This window comes from Aythya marila, assembly GCF_965140915.1.
Source record: "Aythya marila genome assembly, chromosome: 4".
Classification (NCBI taxonomy): Eukaryota; Metazoa; Chordata; class Aves; order Anseriformes; family Anatidae; genus Aythya; species Aythya marila.
This window is the reverse complement of record NC_139045.1, coordinates 52,336,617-52,353,886: the sequence shown is the minus strand read 5'-3', so window position 1 is coordinate 52,353,886 and position 17,270 is coordinate 52,336,617. Positions and strand designations below refer to the sequence as shown.

Below are 17,270 nucleotides of genomic sequence, written 5' to 3'. Positions count from 1 at the left end.
TCCAAATATTCTCCAGCAGGATTAATACCAGTTGAGAAGCAGTCATGCTAAGGATGCTTTATGTCAGGGTTGTCCAACTTCCACAGCCCCACCAGGCATCATTTGTGTCACTCTTTGCAGGTGGGCGAGTCCAGTGGTGGCACTCAGATCATGGGGAGGTGATGCAGAGCTGTGCTGGATGCGACTACCCTTACTTTATACCCTAGAGAATGAAGGCATTCAAAGCAGTATTTTTACAATAAATATCATTCAGCCTCAAGTTCTCCTCGTGACATTCAGTGGTTTGCCAAAGGGACGAGAAAGCAGCAAAATGGGTACAAGTCCTCAAGCAAACAGCCGAGAAGCTATTTAGTTGGGGCAGCCCGCTTACAGCTGAGCTCAGATTTTTCCTAAACCTGGCCAGAGATTATGCAGGATGCTCAGCTGTGCCTGCGATGGGGGAAGCGGCAGGGCTCGGAGTGCCAGTCAGGGCCGACAGATTGCTGAGCAGATCAGGAGGCAGCAAAGCCCCAGGGCCAGCAGGATAGCAGCCTCTCTCCACCAGCCGAGGGGCCTCAGGCATGTTTGTAGCAGCTCACAAAGAAAAGAGCAGCAACCCAGGAGGATTCTCTGCTGCTTCACCCCTTTGCTCATTGTGCAACATGTTTAGGGTAAAAGAGTATTTTTTTTTCAGAGCAGAGGGAGCCTGTATTCCAGGGTGCACGCTGTGGGAGGCACTCCTTGAAGAAGAAGGCTTGGCATCAGGTGCACACAAGCAGAAGGAGCCTAAGAGCTGCTGGCCACAAAGACCAGAGCTGAAGACAGATGAAGACCACTGAAGACCAGAATTGAAGATTCATCGAAGACCTGACCCCTTCCTTCAGGGAGATGTATCGCCACGGCACACACTGCCCATGGCACAGTTTCCCTCATGCAAGCTATTTCTTGGGATAAAATCAGGCCTGCCATGACACAAACCAGGCCTTACTAACCCCCTGCTCCTTTTAAAGATACTACATTTTCCGTTGAAAGTCATAGGACAGCTCCTCTTCCCAGCAGAGCAAACCAACTGGGGAGAAGAACAAACCAGCCGATACAAGTGGAGCCCCCTTTGTACCCCAAACCGTATCTTCATTAACATCTCTGTTTTTCCTTCTGATCATGGCAGCAGAGAGATTCCTGTTAATCAGAGACCCTCATCCTCTGCTTGTAACTTCTCCTCACCCTCTGCATTACACATTTTTCCACATCTGGTGTACACAGTTACTTTACCTGCCCATGGGCACAGTCTCCTTTCGGGCAGGGGGAATGCACCTGCAGTAAGGTACGGAGCTTGGCACAGATGTCTGCTCTTGCAAAGGCTTTTCCCTGTCTGATAAGTGCAGATGCAGATCTGTGATAAGGCGATGAGGGCTGCTGAGATATTAGCCTGAGTTTTACAGGGAAGAAAAACAGAGAAGCTGAACTGAGGCATTTGTTTTAAAACAAGACACTTCTGCAAACAGCTACAAGGGAACTTAACCTATTTTGTTGCTCTTCCAAAGTCCATTTGCTGCCCAATTTTAACAGAGAGGCTTTTAAAAGAGAGGCTGGCTGTATTTCTGGTAATGCTGCTGGTCAAGGCTAGCAAAGTGACATTAGGAAAACCTTCCTGGAGCTCCTAAGGTGCTTGCTTTCATATTTTGCCTCTTGTACCAGTAACCAGCATGGATGCAAAAGGGAAAGAAAAACCTTTGCAAAAATCTGTAACTGGTATTCCAGGGGTTTACAGAAAGCCCTACTGCTTCCCAGGCAGATGGTGGCTTAAAAAATAAATAAATAAATAAATAAAAAGCTGGGCTGATGCTAGCACTGTGTTTCCATGGGAACAGGGAGGTGAGGATGATGCATCGGATTTGACCAGATGAGAAGCAGGTTCAGGATTAGGATTAGGGAAGAAGTGGCCAGATTCCTGCTGCCACTCAGGGCTTCTCTTACACCACTAAACACAGGACAGGGCTCTTCAAAGGACTGCACTAGCTCTGCATCCACCTGTCTTCATGTAAACTTCATCGATTTAAAAAGAAATCAGTGCCTGAATGCGTGTATGAGTGTTGGGGCACATGAGCTTCAGCAACCCTTGCAAAGTGATGGTATAAATGAAAATTGGATGTGCAGCTCTCAATTTAAGACCAGGTACATGGTGGTGATGGTCGTCCTTGCCCCGAACTTGTGCCCTGAGCAGTACGATGGCCACCCCATAACTTGTTCTCCTACTTCCCAGTGAGTCGATGCTGAGATCACCAGACAGCAAAATCATACATTTGATATTGCAGAGTAATAATAATAAAAAAAAGCAGGATAATTATTTTAAATTGTTAGTCTTCCACTGCCCCAGGAAAACAAATCTAATTGATGTCTGATATACATCGGTGGTATTTAAATATTACAAGAATCAGAATATAGTTTGTGTTAGCACAGGCATTTTAAATATACTTATTATTCTCTTGAGATGGTTGAGATTAGATTGCCAAAAATGGCGTTTTCATCTAGTTGGTGTTCTCAGGAAAATCCCTGTGAACCTCACCTGCTGCTTTTCAGGTACCTCGCAGCTTCAAACCATAAATAAGGTTCAAAGTGAAATGTAGACAACCATAAAGGTAAAATGGAATGGAAATGGAGCTGGGTATATGAATTTTGGTGATTTGAGGAGTTCTGATTTGAAGAGCTAGCACATTTGGCTGGTTTCTGACAACAAGCAGGATGCAGAAGTTTTGGATCGAGGCCAATTCACAGCTCCAAGGAGGCAGTGCTGCAGAGTCGGTCCTGCAGCTTGCTTCCCATCAGTTTGCTGAAACCCAGCAAGCCACCAGCTCTGACGAGGCACCCCTCTCAACAAAACCCCGTAGCAATTGGGGTCAGCACTCGCATGCCTGTGTTCCCAGCTTGCAGACACCCCTCTGAGCTGGGACAAGCACCGCTGGCTCACCCTTCACACCCGAACAGCTGAATGCCATAGTTTTTGGGGTTTGGCTCTAAGAAGGCCTTGCCATTTTATCCTTCTAGAAACTTCTCTGCTTAACCTCAGGCTCGGGAGCCCACCTGCCCCAGCCGGGGCTCCTCACCCACCGCAGCCGAGGCGTGCGAGCCTCCGCAGGAGGCGGCGGCTGCGTTTTCTCCCCCTGCACGCAAAACCACCCAACCCCACGCCCCCCCCCCCCCCGGTGCAGCCGGCTCTCAGCACGCCCTGGCAGGGGCTGCAGCCCCCCGGCACGGCTCTGACCCCCCGGCTTTCCTCCCCTCGGGCCCGAAGGCACGGGCGCCGTCGCCCTCCCGGTTTATTTTTAGCTGGCGGCGCGGCGGGGCGGGCGGGGCGGCCGGGGGAGGACCGGGGGAGGACCGGAGGAGGGAGGGAGGACCGGGGGAGGACGGAGGGAGGACGGAGGGAGGACCGAGCCCCGAGCCCCGAGCCTCGGCGGCGACCCGAGTGCGGGCGAGCAGCGCCGCCGGGGGGAGGGAGGGAGCTCGGAGGGAGGAGAAGCGGCGGGGCTGCGGGCACCTCAAAAAATCAGAGCCATCCTCCCGACGGCCATCCACGGCCCCGCTGCGGGGCGGCGAGCCGGGGGCCCGCAGATGGCCAGCCCCGGGCTGGAGCTGGCGGCAGAGGGTCAGCCCCAGCCCGAGCCGGCCTTCGGCGAGGCGCAAAAGTGGATCGAGGTAAGGAGCGGGCGGGATGCGGGTGCTGCTTCCTCCTCCTCCTCCTCCTCCTCCGCCGCCGCCGGCTCAATCCCTTAATCGCATTTCCCCTCCCCGGCCCTAAGCAGGAGCGGGAGGCAGGTGCGGGGAGGCCGCGACCCCCAGCGGGGGGCTTCCTTGGGCTATGGGGGGGGGGGGGCAGGCTGCGGGCCCCCCCCCCGGCACACTGCGGGGACATGGCGCTCCCGCAGCCTCCAGCCCCGCAACCTGCAGCCCCGCAACCTTCAGCCTCCATCCCCGCAGCCTCCATCCCCGCAGCCCCCGCCGGGGGAGGCCGCACAGGTACCGCGGGCGCGCATCGGGGCGGCCGGGGGCGCGCATCGGGGTGCCCCCATCCCCGTGCCCCCCTCGCTCCGGGCCGTGCCCACCCCGCGGGGCCGCCTCGCCGCTCGGCTGCGGTGATAAAACGTGGAAAACAGCCGGCTTGGGGGGCGAAACGAAAGGGTTAAATATTTTGGCGTGGGGTAATAGAGGAGCTGGGAATAGCCCGTGGTCCGGTTGCGGGTCGGGAACACGCGTGAGGGTGGTATCGGCCGAGATGGCAGGGGAATAGCTGCCGGCAGCTGCGGGCTTTGCGTTTAATCTGCAGCTTTCCGTAAGCCGCAGGAGATGCCGGGTTCCTGGCGAGGCTAGGCGAATTCGCCTGGAAATCGCTGCAACTTCAAGATTGCCTAAACCCCGGGTGGACACTGCAGGCGGGTCGGGCACAGGGTCTGGAGTCTGTCGGGATGCAGGGTTCACCCCGACGCCAGCCGAAAAGGTAATGCTGTGTCAGGCTTGGGGGAGTTTGCACCGACACAGTTGGCTGGCTGCTGCAGGACCGGAGGCAGCAAAGCAGTGAGGACCGGGGAGAGATGGGGTTTTGTGCCTGTGGGAGGTGAGTGGGCTGCCTGGGAGAGGAAAAGGGGAGCGCAAATGAACGCTGGTTGTCTTGGGAAGACGAACCCATAGCTGTACATCCCGCTTTGTAGCAGGGGGAGGCACATGACCCTGCCATACATGCGGTACGCGAAATACCTTGTGACCGCGAGTGCTGCTGGCGGCTGACAGAGCCAGGCACTCAACGGCAGAGCAGTCCTCTGTAGGTAACGAGGCTGCCAGCAATTACCCCGGGCATGATAATAATTAAGGGAGTGTAAGCCTTCCTGTCTCAGAGCAGAAACTTCTGGGTCAGGCGGAAACATCCCTCCTGGGCAGTTTGGCCGTGATGGGAGGTCTCACACCCATCCTTGTGTTATCCAGGGCCCCATAGGCAGGGTGCGAGGGCTTGCAATGCCTCATGCACTTGATGCAGGTCCAAAGGACCCACACACATATAAAGGAAGCCGTATATGGTTTCTTGTGCTTCGTCCATTGCTGTCTTTAATCTTCTGGGTGTGCGGAAGGCAGGGTGAGATGTGCGAGGTGGGACTGTTACTCTTGGTACCTTCCTCCTGCTGGGGAGCGTGGCAGGAGCCGGGGGCACTGCTGTGGCCGTGGGGCTGGGGGGAGCGTCTGCCTCTACGGCAGCACCCACAGCGGGTGCTCCTGCTATGGGAAGGGAGGAAGGAGCCGCCTGTGAAGTGAATGTGGTTTAATTTGCCTCAAGAATGATATTTCCTTCTAATCACAGCCCGGTGTAAGCTCTGGGGCATGAGGGTTATTACCTCTTGCAAAAATGTGGTCAGCATTCCCCCGATGGCTTGGACTGAGCAATTAGGCAGAACTTGACATATTAGTCCAAAGTTACTGAAAAGCGGCAGCAGTCTTAACATTCCCAAGATTTTATTTGTTTATTATGGGTATCTACATTCAGTGTGCTAACCCTATTGATCTGGGCAAAAACCAGAAACAGGGTTCATGCTGTGTCCAGCCCCTGAGTCCATCGGCTCCAGTCGGCTCCGTGGTCGTCTCTCACCAGTGTATTTGTTGGCCTAGAGGTGTTAGCAAACATCCAGTTGTGGCTTCTAACTCTGCTCTGGATGTTTAAAGTGAAGTGAAATCTCAAAGGAAAATAAAATAAACAGTAGCTGTTGTAAGCAGGGCTGCTGAACCTGCCTCGTACGGAGAAGACAGACTTAGTGGGGGCGTCAGCAGTGGGAGACAGCTTAAAACCTGCCTTAGACTGTGAAACAGAGCTGCACAAGGAAATGGGGGCAGAAATGGGCAGATCTGAAACTCTGAGCTGGCTGTGCATTTTTATTTCTACAGAGTAAGTTGTGTGGCTGGCGGGCTGGATTCTCATCTGGTTTGAATAGTCGTATGAGCGCTGTCACCATTGTGCAGCGCTGACAGGAATCCGCCCTGTGGTCGGCACTGCATTTCTCCTCTGGCGGGGCTGGGAAGGGCGGCTGTCCTCTTTCACAGATGGAGAGCCAAGGCACAAAGTGGTGAATGTCTAAATCTTCAAGGACTGAGGTACTTCCCTTCCTCCAGGCAGAAGGTCTCAGAGGCCTTTATTTACTCCTGGAGCATCTGATGTTTCACCAGAGCACGTCTCCGGGGTGCCAGGAGTTTTCTTTTCCCTCCGTCAGAGTTACTTCACAGAATAGGGCAGCCCAAGTTGCACTGAAGTTTGGGTGGTTCCTCGTAACAATCCTTTCTCTTTTGTGTCTCCCTGGAGCTCTGAGCCAGAAGCGCCAAGGTGAACACCTGAGCAGGCCAAGGGGCCTGAGCTCTGATTTCAAGTGGTGTTAGACTTGATGTGAGCTGTGCGTTGCCCAAGGTGGCATTTGGGGACTCTGTGGGCTTTCCGCTTTGATCGTGAGACACTTTTGGTAGGAGGTTGGAGTTCAGCCTTAATCACATATTTAATTCTGCATAAATAGCAACCGCACTTCCCTCTGTGTTAGAGTAAACCGGTTCTATTATTTTAATTTAGCTTGGCATGCACTACTTAAGTAAAGAATGCCCTCTTAATGATAAAATGTACCATATAAGTAGCACTCAGAAGACTTAAAATAAAGGCACCTGATGAAAAACCCTGTGAGACAGCTACATTGGTCTGCATTATTAAAGGTGCAGTATCTCATTTCAATTAGTGCATCTCAGTTTCACTGAAAGAATATATCAGCCTTGTAAAGTGTAGTGGCTTACTAAAGCGAAATAACAAATCTAATTTAATCTACTGGCCTGTAATTTTAAAATGTCAAGGTTCCCAGTGTGTGTGCTTAAACTAGAATAACTGATGGCTGAAAGAACATCTGTATAAACAGAGTTATTCTTGCTGCACAGACTCAAGAGCAATACAGTAATAAAGTCGCATTTAATACTGGTGCAACTCCTCAGGGTATTGTTATCTCATCATCGCACCTCCTATCCTTGCCTCATTAATATGCTCCATCCTCATTGTTGAGACTTGGTTCAATTAGGGATGGCTTTTCCATAGACTTGTATTCCTTAGTAAGTTTGCCAGCTGATAAGAAAGCTTCCTTTATAGTTGTATGGTAATAATAAACAAGGCATGTTTTCTGTTCCCCGTAGTCAGCATTTGACTTTGCCATTCCCTCTAGATGTGTATGGGCTAAAATGCAGCAACTTACAAGTCTGTCACTTTTCTCTTATATGTATTCCCCTACAGAGTCCTCTTGTTATGGAGAAATCCCCCAGACAGAAGGGTTTGTTGGTTCTGAATTTTTCTCCTTACCACTGTCAGATTTCTGCATTGAAGGCAGCAGTTTTAATTTGGTAACAGTGGCCATGCTTCTAGAAGTGGGACCCGGTGTGTTATTTACTATTTCTGGATGCATCAGGTTGCACAGCAAAATAGACAGGTCACTTCTACACCACCCTAGCTGTGAAACGATGCAAGGGGTATAAAACCAGCAATTCAGCCAAGTAAACCATGTTATTGTCTTTTTACTGTCTTGAAACAACATTTCTTTAGGGCATCTCTCCCTCTTGTGCTGGAGAAGTTCTAGAGAGCTGAGGCTTATGTCTTCCATTGCAAAAATGGGACTTAAATGGAGATAGAAGTAGTTCATTGACAAGATCTTTTCTGTGTGGGGAAGGGACTGGATCGGATAATCTGCTGGAGGGGTCTGGAACTTAAGTAATTTACAAGCTGGTTTATATGGCCTTGGAAATGTGGTATGATGCTGACTATAGTGCCCCGACTTTGAGGAACATCAGAGATAAAGCTCTTTTTATTGAAAGTATTGGTTAAGAGCATTGATTGGCTATGCCTATGAGTAACCTACATCCTGCAAGAGGTTTCAGGTTGCTACTGCAGTAGTGTTTCCCAAGTATGCATAGACATCTAGTCTACCTTTGCTTTCAAGCAAACTTTAAGGTGCTTGAACAGGGACTCTAGTCCTAGAATGGTGGTTCCTCTAGCCAACTGGGACCTTCAGCTGCCACTGCAGTCTCACAGTTACTTGGACAGAAATCCAACAGACACTTTTCAACAGAGAGATTCTCAGTTACCTCAGTGGGCTTTCAATAAGGGCCTCATGCTTTGGAAGGGAGTTTTGGCTGATGGGTTTGACAGTGCCCTAACTTTCCAGCTGATCTGTCTGTACTAATCTCAAGTCTCTCATCTTGGTGGGAGAGATGAGGGTGTTCCTCAGACTAGAAGGAATCTATGCAAATAGCTGCCTGATTTGTGGACAACTAAAGTTAGGCTAGATGAATATTTCCCACAACGTGGGAGCTATAAAGAGTCAAAAGGTGGCTGACTTCTGGTCCAAGATGGATGTGAATTCAGAATAATTTTACTGTGGTTATTGTGACTGGACTTGGAGAGGAATTCTTCTCTTCTTTCTCTACATCTCCAGGGCAGCATTTAGTGGCTGCAGATGGGGTTGATGTGATGCTCTTCGTTCTGGCTGAATTAGTCATTCAGTGGAATGAAAAATAGATTGTTCTAAAGGGGTGGAAGAACCTGCCCAAACTCTCTGACCTGACAGACTATCATCTTATAGAAATGTTTTCTTCTCCCAGTTGCCTGGCAGCTGACCTTGTGTCCTGTGTACATGGACCCAATTCCCTTGTCATGAGATCCATTTAAGCCACGTTACAAGTAGCTCTTAGCACAAGAGTGGGAGTAGTGGGAACAACAATGCTATTGATAAAGGGATAATGTCAAGGAAATGCAGGATTGAGTTGTTAATTGTCTTAAAACTGAATTAATTTCTCCTTTCATTGCTAAAATTTTAAAATAGGTAAAAGATCTGCCCTTAAGACCAAAGTCTGGAATGTCATTATGTGGTTGGTGGTAAAGACCTGTTGAACACAGCTATTAAACCTCATTACATTTGTTCTGCTAGTGTGAACTACATCTAAAAAAAAATAATAAAATAAAATAAAATAAAATAAAATAAAATAAAATAAAATAAAATAAAATAAAATAAAGGAAAGTGTTTATCGTCTCGAAAGGAAGGTGGAATCTTTCCAAGTATGGAGAATTAACTAGATGAGCAATGTGGTAGACTCGTTTTCTAGCCTCTAAAATGTGTTGGCCAATCTAGGTAGTGTTACTTTGCCACAGGTTATAAAAACGATATTATCTTTCATTTGGAAAAGCTACCAGTCTAGGAGCTCTTCATCCACAGATGGTCACTTTCATGTATTGATTCTCTGTAAGTATCCCAACAAGACCAGTTGTGGAAGAATGCCACAAAGAAAGCAAGATTTATGGGAGTGAAAGTGCCATTTGAAAGGGCAGTTGATACAGCTGCATAGGGGGAAGGTGCGAGCATTTTGGCATGCAGGCTCTGAAGATCTAACTTTCCATCCCTCCAACATGTCATTTAAGAAAGAAACTACTGTGTTCCCTTGCCTCACTTGGTCTCTTCGGTTGCGATGATTACAACAGTGCTACTATGGTACCAGTAACATAGCATCAAAATTAATAGCTGAAACTTCTTGCAGCTATGCTAAGAACAGTATCAGGTGAAAGGGCTGCATATGTCCTAGGGACAGACTTGTAAGAATGTGATGAACTAGAACACACCCCAGCTGAAACTGGAAAAAAACCCTGCCCATTACTGCCTCTTATTTATTAAACAGAAATGTACTTGCTGTACCTGGGACAGGCTGACCATCCCCTTGCTGCAGCACAGGGTGGGGAGTGACTGCCTGGGGGGCAGCTCTGCTGGAGAGGGCCGGGGGGGACCAGCTGACAAGGCAGCAGTGTCCTGGCAGCAGGAAAGGTCAGCTCGTCATGGATTTTCTGGAGCCAGTGAGTTGATGGAGGTGGTTGTTTGCTTCTGCTTGGTGCTTGCTGGGCCATACCTGCAATACTGTGTGTGGTTTTGGGTCCCACAGTACAGGAAGGACATTGATAAGCATTGATAAGGAGTGAGCTCAGCAGAGAGCCCCCAGGCTGTCTGGGGCTGGAGCACGTGTCCTGGGAGATGGGCTGGAGAAGAGGTGGATTTGTGGGGACCTGGCAGCACCCCCTGTATGTATGGGCAGGTTACTGGGGGGACAGAGCCATGGCCTTCACAGGGGCCTGGGCCAGGAGCGTGTGATACTTGTCATAAACTAAAACGGGGAGGTTCTGACTTGGCGTGAAGAAAAGCTTCTTCATCACAGGGGCAGTTGAGCATTGGTGCAGGCTGCTCAGAGAGGCTGGGAAACCACCATCCTTGGTGGGTTCGTGCCCAAATGAACAAAGCTCACAAGAACCTGGACTGGCCTAGAGCTGCCCTTGCTTGAGCAGGATGTCAAACTAGGGGCCCCCCTAAGGTCCCTACCAGCCTGAATTATTCTGTGAATCTGTGGTTTCTTGAAAGTGGGTGGGTGAATATCCCTTAATTTTACTTTTGATCCTACTTTACTGGTTGTTTATATTAATGTCACGTTTAAGCACCAATTCGCATGAACAAGATCCTTCTCCACACAAAGGCAAAGCTCCTTCGGCTTTCAACAGGCACTTCCAGGGTACACTACTGAGTTTCCCTTTTCCCTTGTGGAAACTCCTCAAGGCAGCATAAAATGTGTTTGTCTTCCAATCCAACTATTTCTACTAAGCCTATTTTTTCATTTTGGAAAACTGAAAACATGATTGATTGCCTTTGGTTGGTAAGATTTATTTAATTCATTTTACACTGCTCTTATTGCCCAATAAGGAATTTAAATTATTCCCCTTGCTTTTCAGGTCTTGAGATGATGTGCAAGTTTAGTTATTGAGAATTAAATTCTTAAGTGGTTCTTTGTTCTTGGTATTAGTTGGTTAGAATGATCCTCTACCTTCGTAGTCAATCTGCTCAGTTCTAGTATAACTCACTCAAAACTGTTAACTAGTTTCTTTTGATTATGTGTGTATATACAATGACTGCTGCTAGTAATCCTTGTCACAGAATGGCTCGCTTAATGATGGAGTTATTAATAGAGCTTGCTCCTGATGTTAAAGTTGATTTAAAATAGTCTAGGGACTTCTTGGTCAGTGGGGAAAGCAGAGAACTCTCTTCATCTGGCTGTTTGAAGAGAAGCCTTGTTTCGCTAGGTTCTGCTCTTTGGAGATCTCATGCTTCGTGTCAAAGATGGTTCGATTTTGAAATCAACTTTGACAAGCTAAGATTTTGAAAAATAATATTGCCATGGCTTTTTGGCTCTAGCATTGTTGTCAATGATTCATGGAGCACTTCACAGGCTAAGGAGCAGCATGGTGGAGGGAGAGAAAGCAATTCCTTAATTCAGCTTTCTACAGCTGAATGCGTAATGTAAAAGGGAAATGATCTCCATTAATCTTTCCTTCACAGACGTTTCTCCATGATCCTGGTTCATGCTGGAAACAGGACTGGGATTCTTCCATTATGCGATCCATAGCGAGTTTCAGGAACAGCACAAAAGGAAAAATTCTCTGTGATGTCTCTTCCAGCCTCCAAGATCGCCCCCACTTCATCCCACCCCTGTTGTTGTTTACAAGCTATACGGAAAGTGGCTGTATATACTCAGTGTGCTGAGAAAACAGGAAAAAAAAAAAAAAAGAGTCCTCGTCCTGAGACTAAATATCTTCCAGTTGTTTTCCTTCCTGTAGACATTGGTAGATGTTTAGTTCAGTATTACAATCATGAGCACTAAAGTCTCTGGATGGATTAAAGGAACATTTAAAAAATAAATTCGGCACATTACATGTGCCTAATTATATTCAACTATATTCTTACAAGTCAATTCTTACATTCAAGTTTTTCTCCCCAGCAGTGAGGGGCTGAAATCTGTAAAAGGTAATACACCTGCCATTTCCAGGGGTGGCAGAGTTGAAGGAAAAAAGCCCCAAACAACCTTTCCATTTGTATTTCAACAACAGGCCACAGACCAGCACAAATAATTGTAACCTTTACTCTGACTTGAGAAGCAGCCGTTCTTTTGCGTAAGAGGAGGCTGATGCCCATAAATAACTGATTTCAAGTGGGAGCAGAATGTTTGTGTGGCTACAGAGGACACTGGACTGAGATTAAAATCTCTTCTCGGTGCTTTGCGAGCAGTGTTTTCTGTGAACTCACAGGGCTACATTATGTCCTTGTAGTCCCAGCAGGTTGTGGTTCTGGCACAAGGGTTGCTACAACATCCTAAAACAAATACAATAGGTATGGATTTGGGGGTTATATTTTATTTTTCTTTCCCTTTTTCTCTTTCTCTCTTTTTTTCTTTTTCTCTTTCTCTCCTTCTCTCTCTCTTTTATTAAAAAAAAAAAAAAAAAGCAAATATATAAATATTTTTTGTTTATTGTTTTCCTGACTCTGATGAGTTGGTTTTTAAAGTTGTGGTTTGGAAAAAAAGGAAGTCCTTATTTGGGAGCATGCATGTGCAGTGTGTGTCTTCTGTCAGTGTTTGGATCAATTAAAGATAGCCAAGAAAATAAACTGCTTTCCAGAAAAATGGAACTAATGAGAAAAAGGAAATTTCAGAATCAGTGAGTCATAAAGGTGACTCTCTCCTGAGTTGAAAGAAATGGTACAAAAGCATAGCCTAACATCCTACCTCTCCCAAAACCAATTCTTATTTTGACAAGGGGGCCTTCGGTTTTGGAAAAACATGAAAAAAAGTCATAAATCAACAAAGTTCAAGCGACTCAAATTATCTTTTATTAGAAACAGCTTGCCTTTTCTAAAGAGAAGCAAAAATACCCTCCAAACATTTTAATTACGACCATGCAGATCTTCGATCTTGCCGGGGCCTGATTTTCTCCTTCTCTCAGCTCAGTGCTGCCCTGCCCATGTTGCTGCTCTGCCAAGTGTGCTGGACTGATGGCCGCTTGTGTGGAGAGCGAGGACGTTGCCTGCTGGAGGTACAGGGTGCAGGGAATGCCACGCTGCTCCCCTGGAACAGCCCAGGCACACGGCCCCTTCTGAAAACGGAGGTGGCGGCTGTTGCATCGTGGTTCCTGGCATCCAGCGCGCCTTGGATTGGCACAGCACAGCTGCGGGGTCAGAAATTCCCTGCGAGAAGGCGAGTGTAAAGGGAGACGGATGTTAAAAATAAAGCTGGTGAGGCTTCGCCTCCCTCGCTTATCTTTCAATGATTATTTCTCCCGGGGAGAAGTGAGCAGTCAGATTTGAAGAGGCTCACTTGGTATGGGTGCTCTCTCAAGATGAGCATCGAATGGAATTTATTCCAGCTGCCTTTAGGAGGGATGTGCTGCACTTGGTGCTAGAGGCACCTCAGAGTATCCCAAACAAAAAGATTTTTCATTTAAAAATGTACCTCAGTAATAAATGCTTTGGTACTTCACTCCTTTCCATCATATTGCTTCTCATGAGTAACTTCAGGGGAGAAAGAAAGCAAAACTGTTGTGGGCAGCTGTGTAGGGTAGGGTGTAACTTGATGAAAATGCACAGAGTTAGCTCTCAGATGACATTCCAGTCACATTTAGTAGAAAACTTGTCTACCAGTGCTGTGGGATTTTAAACATTAGTTTCCATTCATTGTAGTTTGCTAGTGTCTCTGAAGTAGTAATGCTGTGTAATAGTTTTAATTCTTTATTTTGCATTTTTGGATTTCAACCAAGGCTCCTGATTGCATGTTCTGGTTTTGGGCAGGTCTGGTATTGTGGTTCCCTCACCCCCCCTTCCATGTTTGTTGGTTTTTCAGTGCTGTACTTGATCCTACAATGCCATACTGGCTTTTCTTTTTATTTTAGAGCTGTGTGGAGAAAACTTGCTTTTCAGCTTCCCACATGAAGGGCCTTGAAATCAATAGATCAAAGCCAGAGCAGACTACTTGGAAGCGGCACAGTCTCAAACTGTGCTGAAAGCTTTTGTTTTCTGCCTTTTTCCTGTCCCTTGGTATCTCCCGAGAGAAGGGAGGACACAAGGGGGATGGATGTCTGTGCAGAGGAAGGGGAGTACCCCATCGCTGTGTGCCATGGGCACAGGGCTGCATGCAGCACACCAAGAGGAGCTGACTTCCAGAATTAGCAGTGGGGGCAGCCTTTGTGCAGGGTGGGGAGCTCTTATATGAAACATCAACGTGCCACATTCCCGTGGCTTGAGCTGGGCTCCAGTGCTACTAGGGAATAGGTGGTGGTGGGAAAGGGGCTGGTGGGGAATGGGGTGCTGGTGCTATCTATGGGCAGTGAGCATTTCCAGTACATGCTTAGGGCAGGGGGCTTCAAACAGAAGTGAAGCTTCAGGGTGGGAAATGGGTAGATGTCAGTACTTGCTGAGAAAGGACCCGAGCTCTAAGGAACTACTCAATGAAGAGAATGAAAAGTTTGAGGTTTTCTTTAAAGATCGTGAGGGATGAGGCGTATATCTGAAACACCAGATGGAGTGGAGTGAATGAGCAAAACAAGCTTCTATTTTTGCATTTGGTGGGGAGGAGGGGGCCCTCAGATTTAGCTACAACTGCATACAAGGCGTAAGTGGTTGGTACAGCAAACATGACAGTGATTGTAAAGCTGAGGTGCCTGGCAGAAACATGTTGGTACTCAGTGTTTACTTTGATTATGAAGAAAATCTTTCTTCAACGAAAAGTGTGTTAGAAGAATTACTCTTCTACAATGTAGAAAGCTTTTGGTAAGGGGAGGTCACTTCAGCTGTGTATACTCATGCCCCTTCTTTTCTGTGAGTGCATCGTAACAGTTTTCCTTAGGATGCAGCCTGACAATTTCCCCACATGCATCTGCATTTGTGGATCTGAAAATTTCTTGTAAAAAAACACACTCAAAGCAGTGTTTGTTGGCCTGTGCAAATGTCCTGCTCCTCAGCACTGTGATTTCTTCCTACCAGAAGTCTGATGAGGCTCAGGGAAAGAGTATATTTGAGAATTTCTGGAGTGGGGTAAGTATAGCTTTCACTCCCAGTGCAGTGGCAGAGTATTTGGACTAGCGCAACTGAGAGAATTAAGACTTTGCTCTTGCTAATAAAGCAGAACGCCTCCTCCTTGCTCATCAAAGCCCATCGGACTTCAGATCTGACTTTCGGGTGGCTAGGGTGCTCTGGGCCATTCTGCTTGCTGTTTGCGTGGGCAAGGTTGGGGGATTTTGTTTTCCATAAACGACTGCCAAGTAATCCATCAGTTAATACGGAGCAGATGAGGTGGCAAAAGGTGCTCACTTGATGCATCTTTGTCACGTGGATGCTGCCAGCTGTCTGCATGCTTTGTGCCCTAAGTGTTTTAGGTGGCTTAGGTGGGGAAAATGACTATTACAAGCTCACTCAAATAACTTCTGTGTAATTCATCATCTGTCCTCCCTGTGTCTTCTGGTGCATATAGCTTCAAGGCTTTTCTTCTTCTTCCTGGGTTTCTGCTTGGGCCCTTCTTTTTTGTGTTACTGGAAGGACTGATAAAGCTGCACTGCCACTTGAAGCACTATCACAGCAACCAGAGTATGTTTTTTAGGTAAGACTTTTGGTATCTCTTATTTCCCATACTGTCTGTTGGCTCGTAACCGAGTGGGTAAGGTCTTGGCTCAGAGCAGCTGCTATGCCTTGAGTGTCCGATGAATGCATTTGAAATTATCTCTGTCCTCTTTCACCATTTGGACAACACCAGTCCAAATCTGATGCAGAGAAAAAAAAAAAAAGAAGAAATGTAGTTGAGTAAAGGGAAGAGATGGGGAGGAGTGGAATTTGGATAAAGAGCATGAAGAGAAGGCAACCTGTAACAGATGGGCCCTTCAGAGAATATAAGCTAGATCAGGCATTTGCAATCCAGTGTAAATATATATATTGTCCATACACACACTTTGGGGAGCCCTGGCTGGACTCAGAACTGCAGGCGTGCTGCAGGGGAGGTGCAGGTTGTTCTACAGGAAGTATGAGCTAGCAATCCTGCTTTCGGTAAGGTGCTCACTGAGTCTAACATAGCTTCTCTGGTACGTAGTTTCTGTGAAGTTGTTTCTTTTCTTAACAGTTCTTCTGTGCCAGCACGTAGTATCCCTTTCCACTTCACTGGAAAGTGAGAAGCATTGAGCACAGATATGTACTGACTTGCCACATCTTCTTTTTGAAAGAGACTTGGACAACTCTCAAATTTGTTCCAGAGTTACGCTGCTGCTTCTGAAGAGAACAGTTGCTTGTTTCCTCTGTTGGTTCTGCTTTCTTCCCTCACACTCCCATTTTTAAGGTAGAAGGTAGTGGTGGCAGGTGTTGGTTAAATGGTGGTGTTAGTTCCTGCTCTTTGTTTGGAGGCTGTGCTGAATGTGTTGCTTTCTGACCCTAAGCAGTTGTTTGTCTATTCAGCTTGAGCAGCATAGCATCCTGACAGCTGTTTTGCTGACATTATTCCCAGTTAGTAATTCACTTGGATTAAGGGCTTTCTGCTGCCAGAACTCTACCGGGAGCGTGCTGTCACTTGGCAGACCCATTAAACCAGTAATTCTGGGCTGCTTAAAAAATTTAACTTGTCCTGCATCCTTCGTATTTGGAGTTCTAGTTTCTTTGCCCTGTGGGCAAAGGGTAAAGGCTTACCATCAATACTCTCTTTTTTTTCCACCTTTTCCCTTCCCCGCAATATTTTGAAGCCAAAACCTTAAAAGCCAGACCTTGTTCAGCTTTGCTTGTTCTCGGGGCATGCAGATACTGCATGTATGCTTGGGGCTCTGTATACAGCCCTTCCCCAAACACTTGGTGAAGTCTATAAGCAACAAGGTCTCCCTCAGTTTGTTTGTGGTGCTCACTCCCTGGAGATGATTGCTGTAGTTTCCCAATTTAGGCACGTAGGTAGCACAGTCCTGGGAATAAAGTTATTGTAATGGTGGCACCGGTGCCTTCTCTCTCATGGTGCTGATGCTGCAGGTCATGTCTCCCCAGCCTTCTCTCAAGGGTTTTTGGGACCCTTGGTATTCGAACAGTCATTCTTCTCGCTTTTCTGCTGCTTAGCAGTCACCTGGAGGCTACTTGTATGCCGTGGTTTGGGAGCTCCAGTTTTGAGCTCCTCCTGTGATTAAAATCAAGAATTGGTAGTTTAGTTGGACCTGGCACAGGTCCAGGCTGCATCAAGAGGCTTTGTTTCCTTATGCTTGTTGTTTTGCTGCCGATAAGCAGGTAAAAAGAAGAACTCGGTGCTCCCCCAACATCTGCTTCTTTTCTAATGCATTTCTCACCGGCTTTGGATCTCTTGCATGATGAAGAGAATGCTAAGAAGACGTATCGGTCTCTGATGATCTGCGTCTGACTTCAGCTCTA

The 17,270-nt window shown here is 47.4% G+C and overlaps 1 protein-coding gene across 8 annotated transcripts in view; it reads left to right on the top strand.

Moving 5' to 3' along the window:
* The first annotated feature begins 3,398 nt into the window (after positions 1–3,398).
* LIMCH1 (LIM and calponin homology domains 1) overlaps positions 3,399–17,270 on the top strand; it is a 169,522-nt gene continuing 155,650 nt past the window's right edge. For all 8 annotated transcript variants that reach the window (XM_082759894.1, XM_082759888.1, XM_082759893.1 and 5 more), the window contains exon 1: positions 3,399–3,675. In XM_082759894.1, coding sequence (XP_082616020.1) covers positions 3,592–3,675 — 84 coding nt within the window. In that variant the 5' untranslated portion in view covers positions 3,399–3,591. The remainder of the gene's footprint in view (positions 3,676–17,270) is intronic.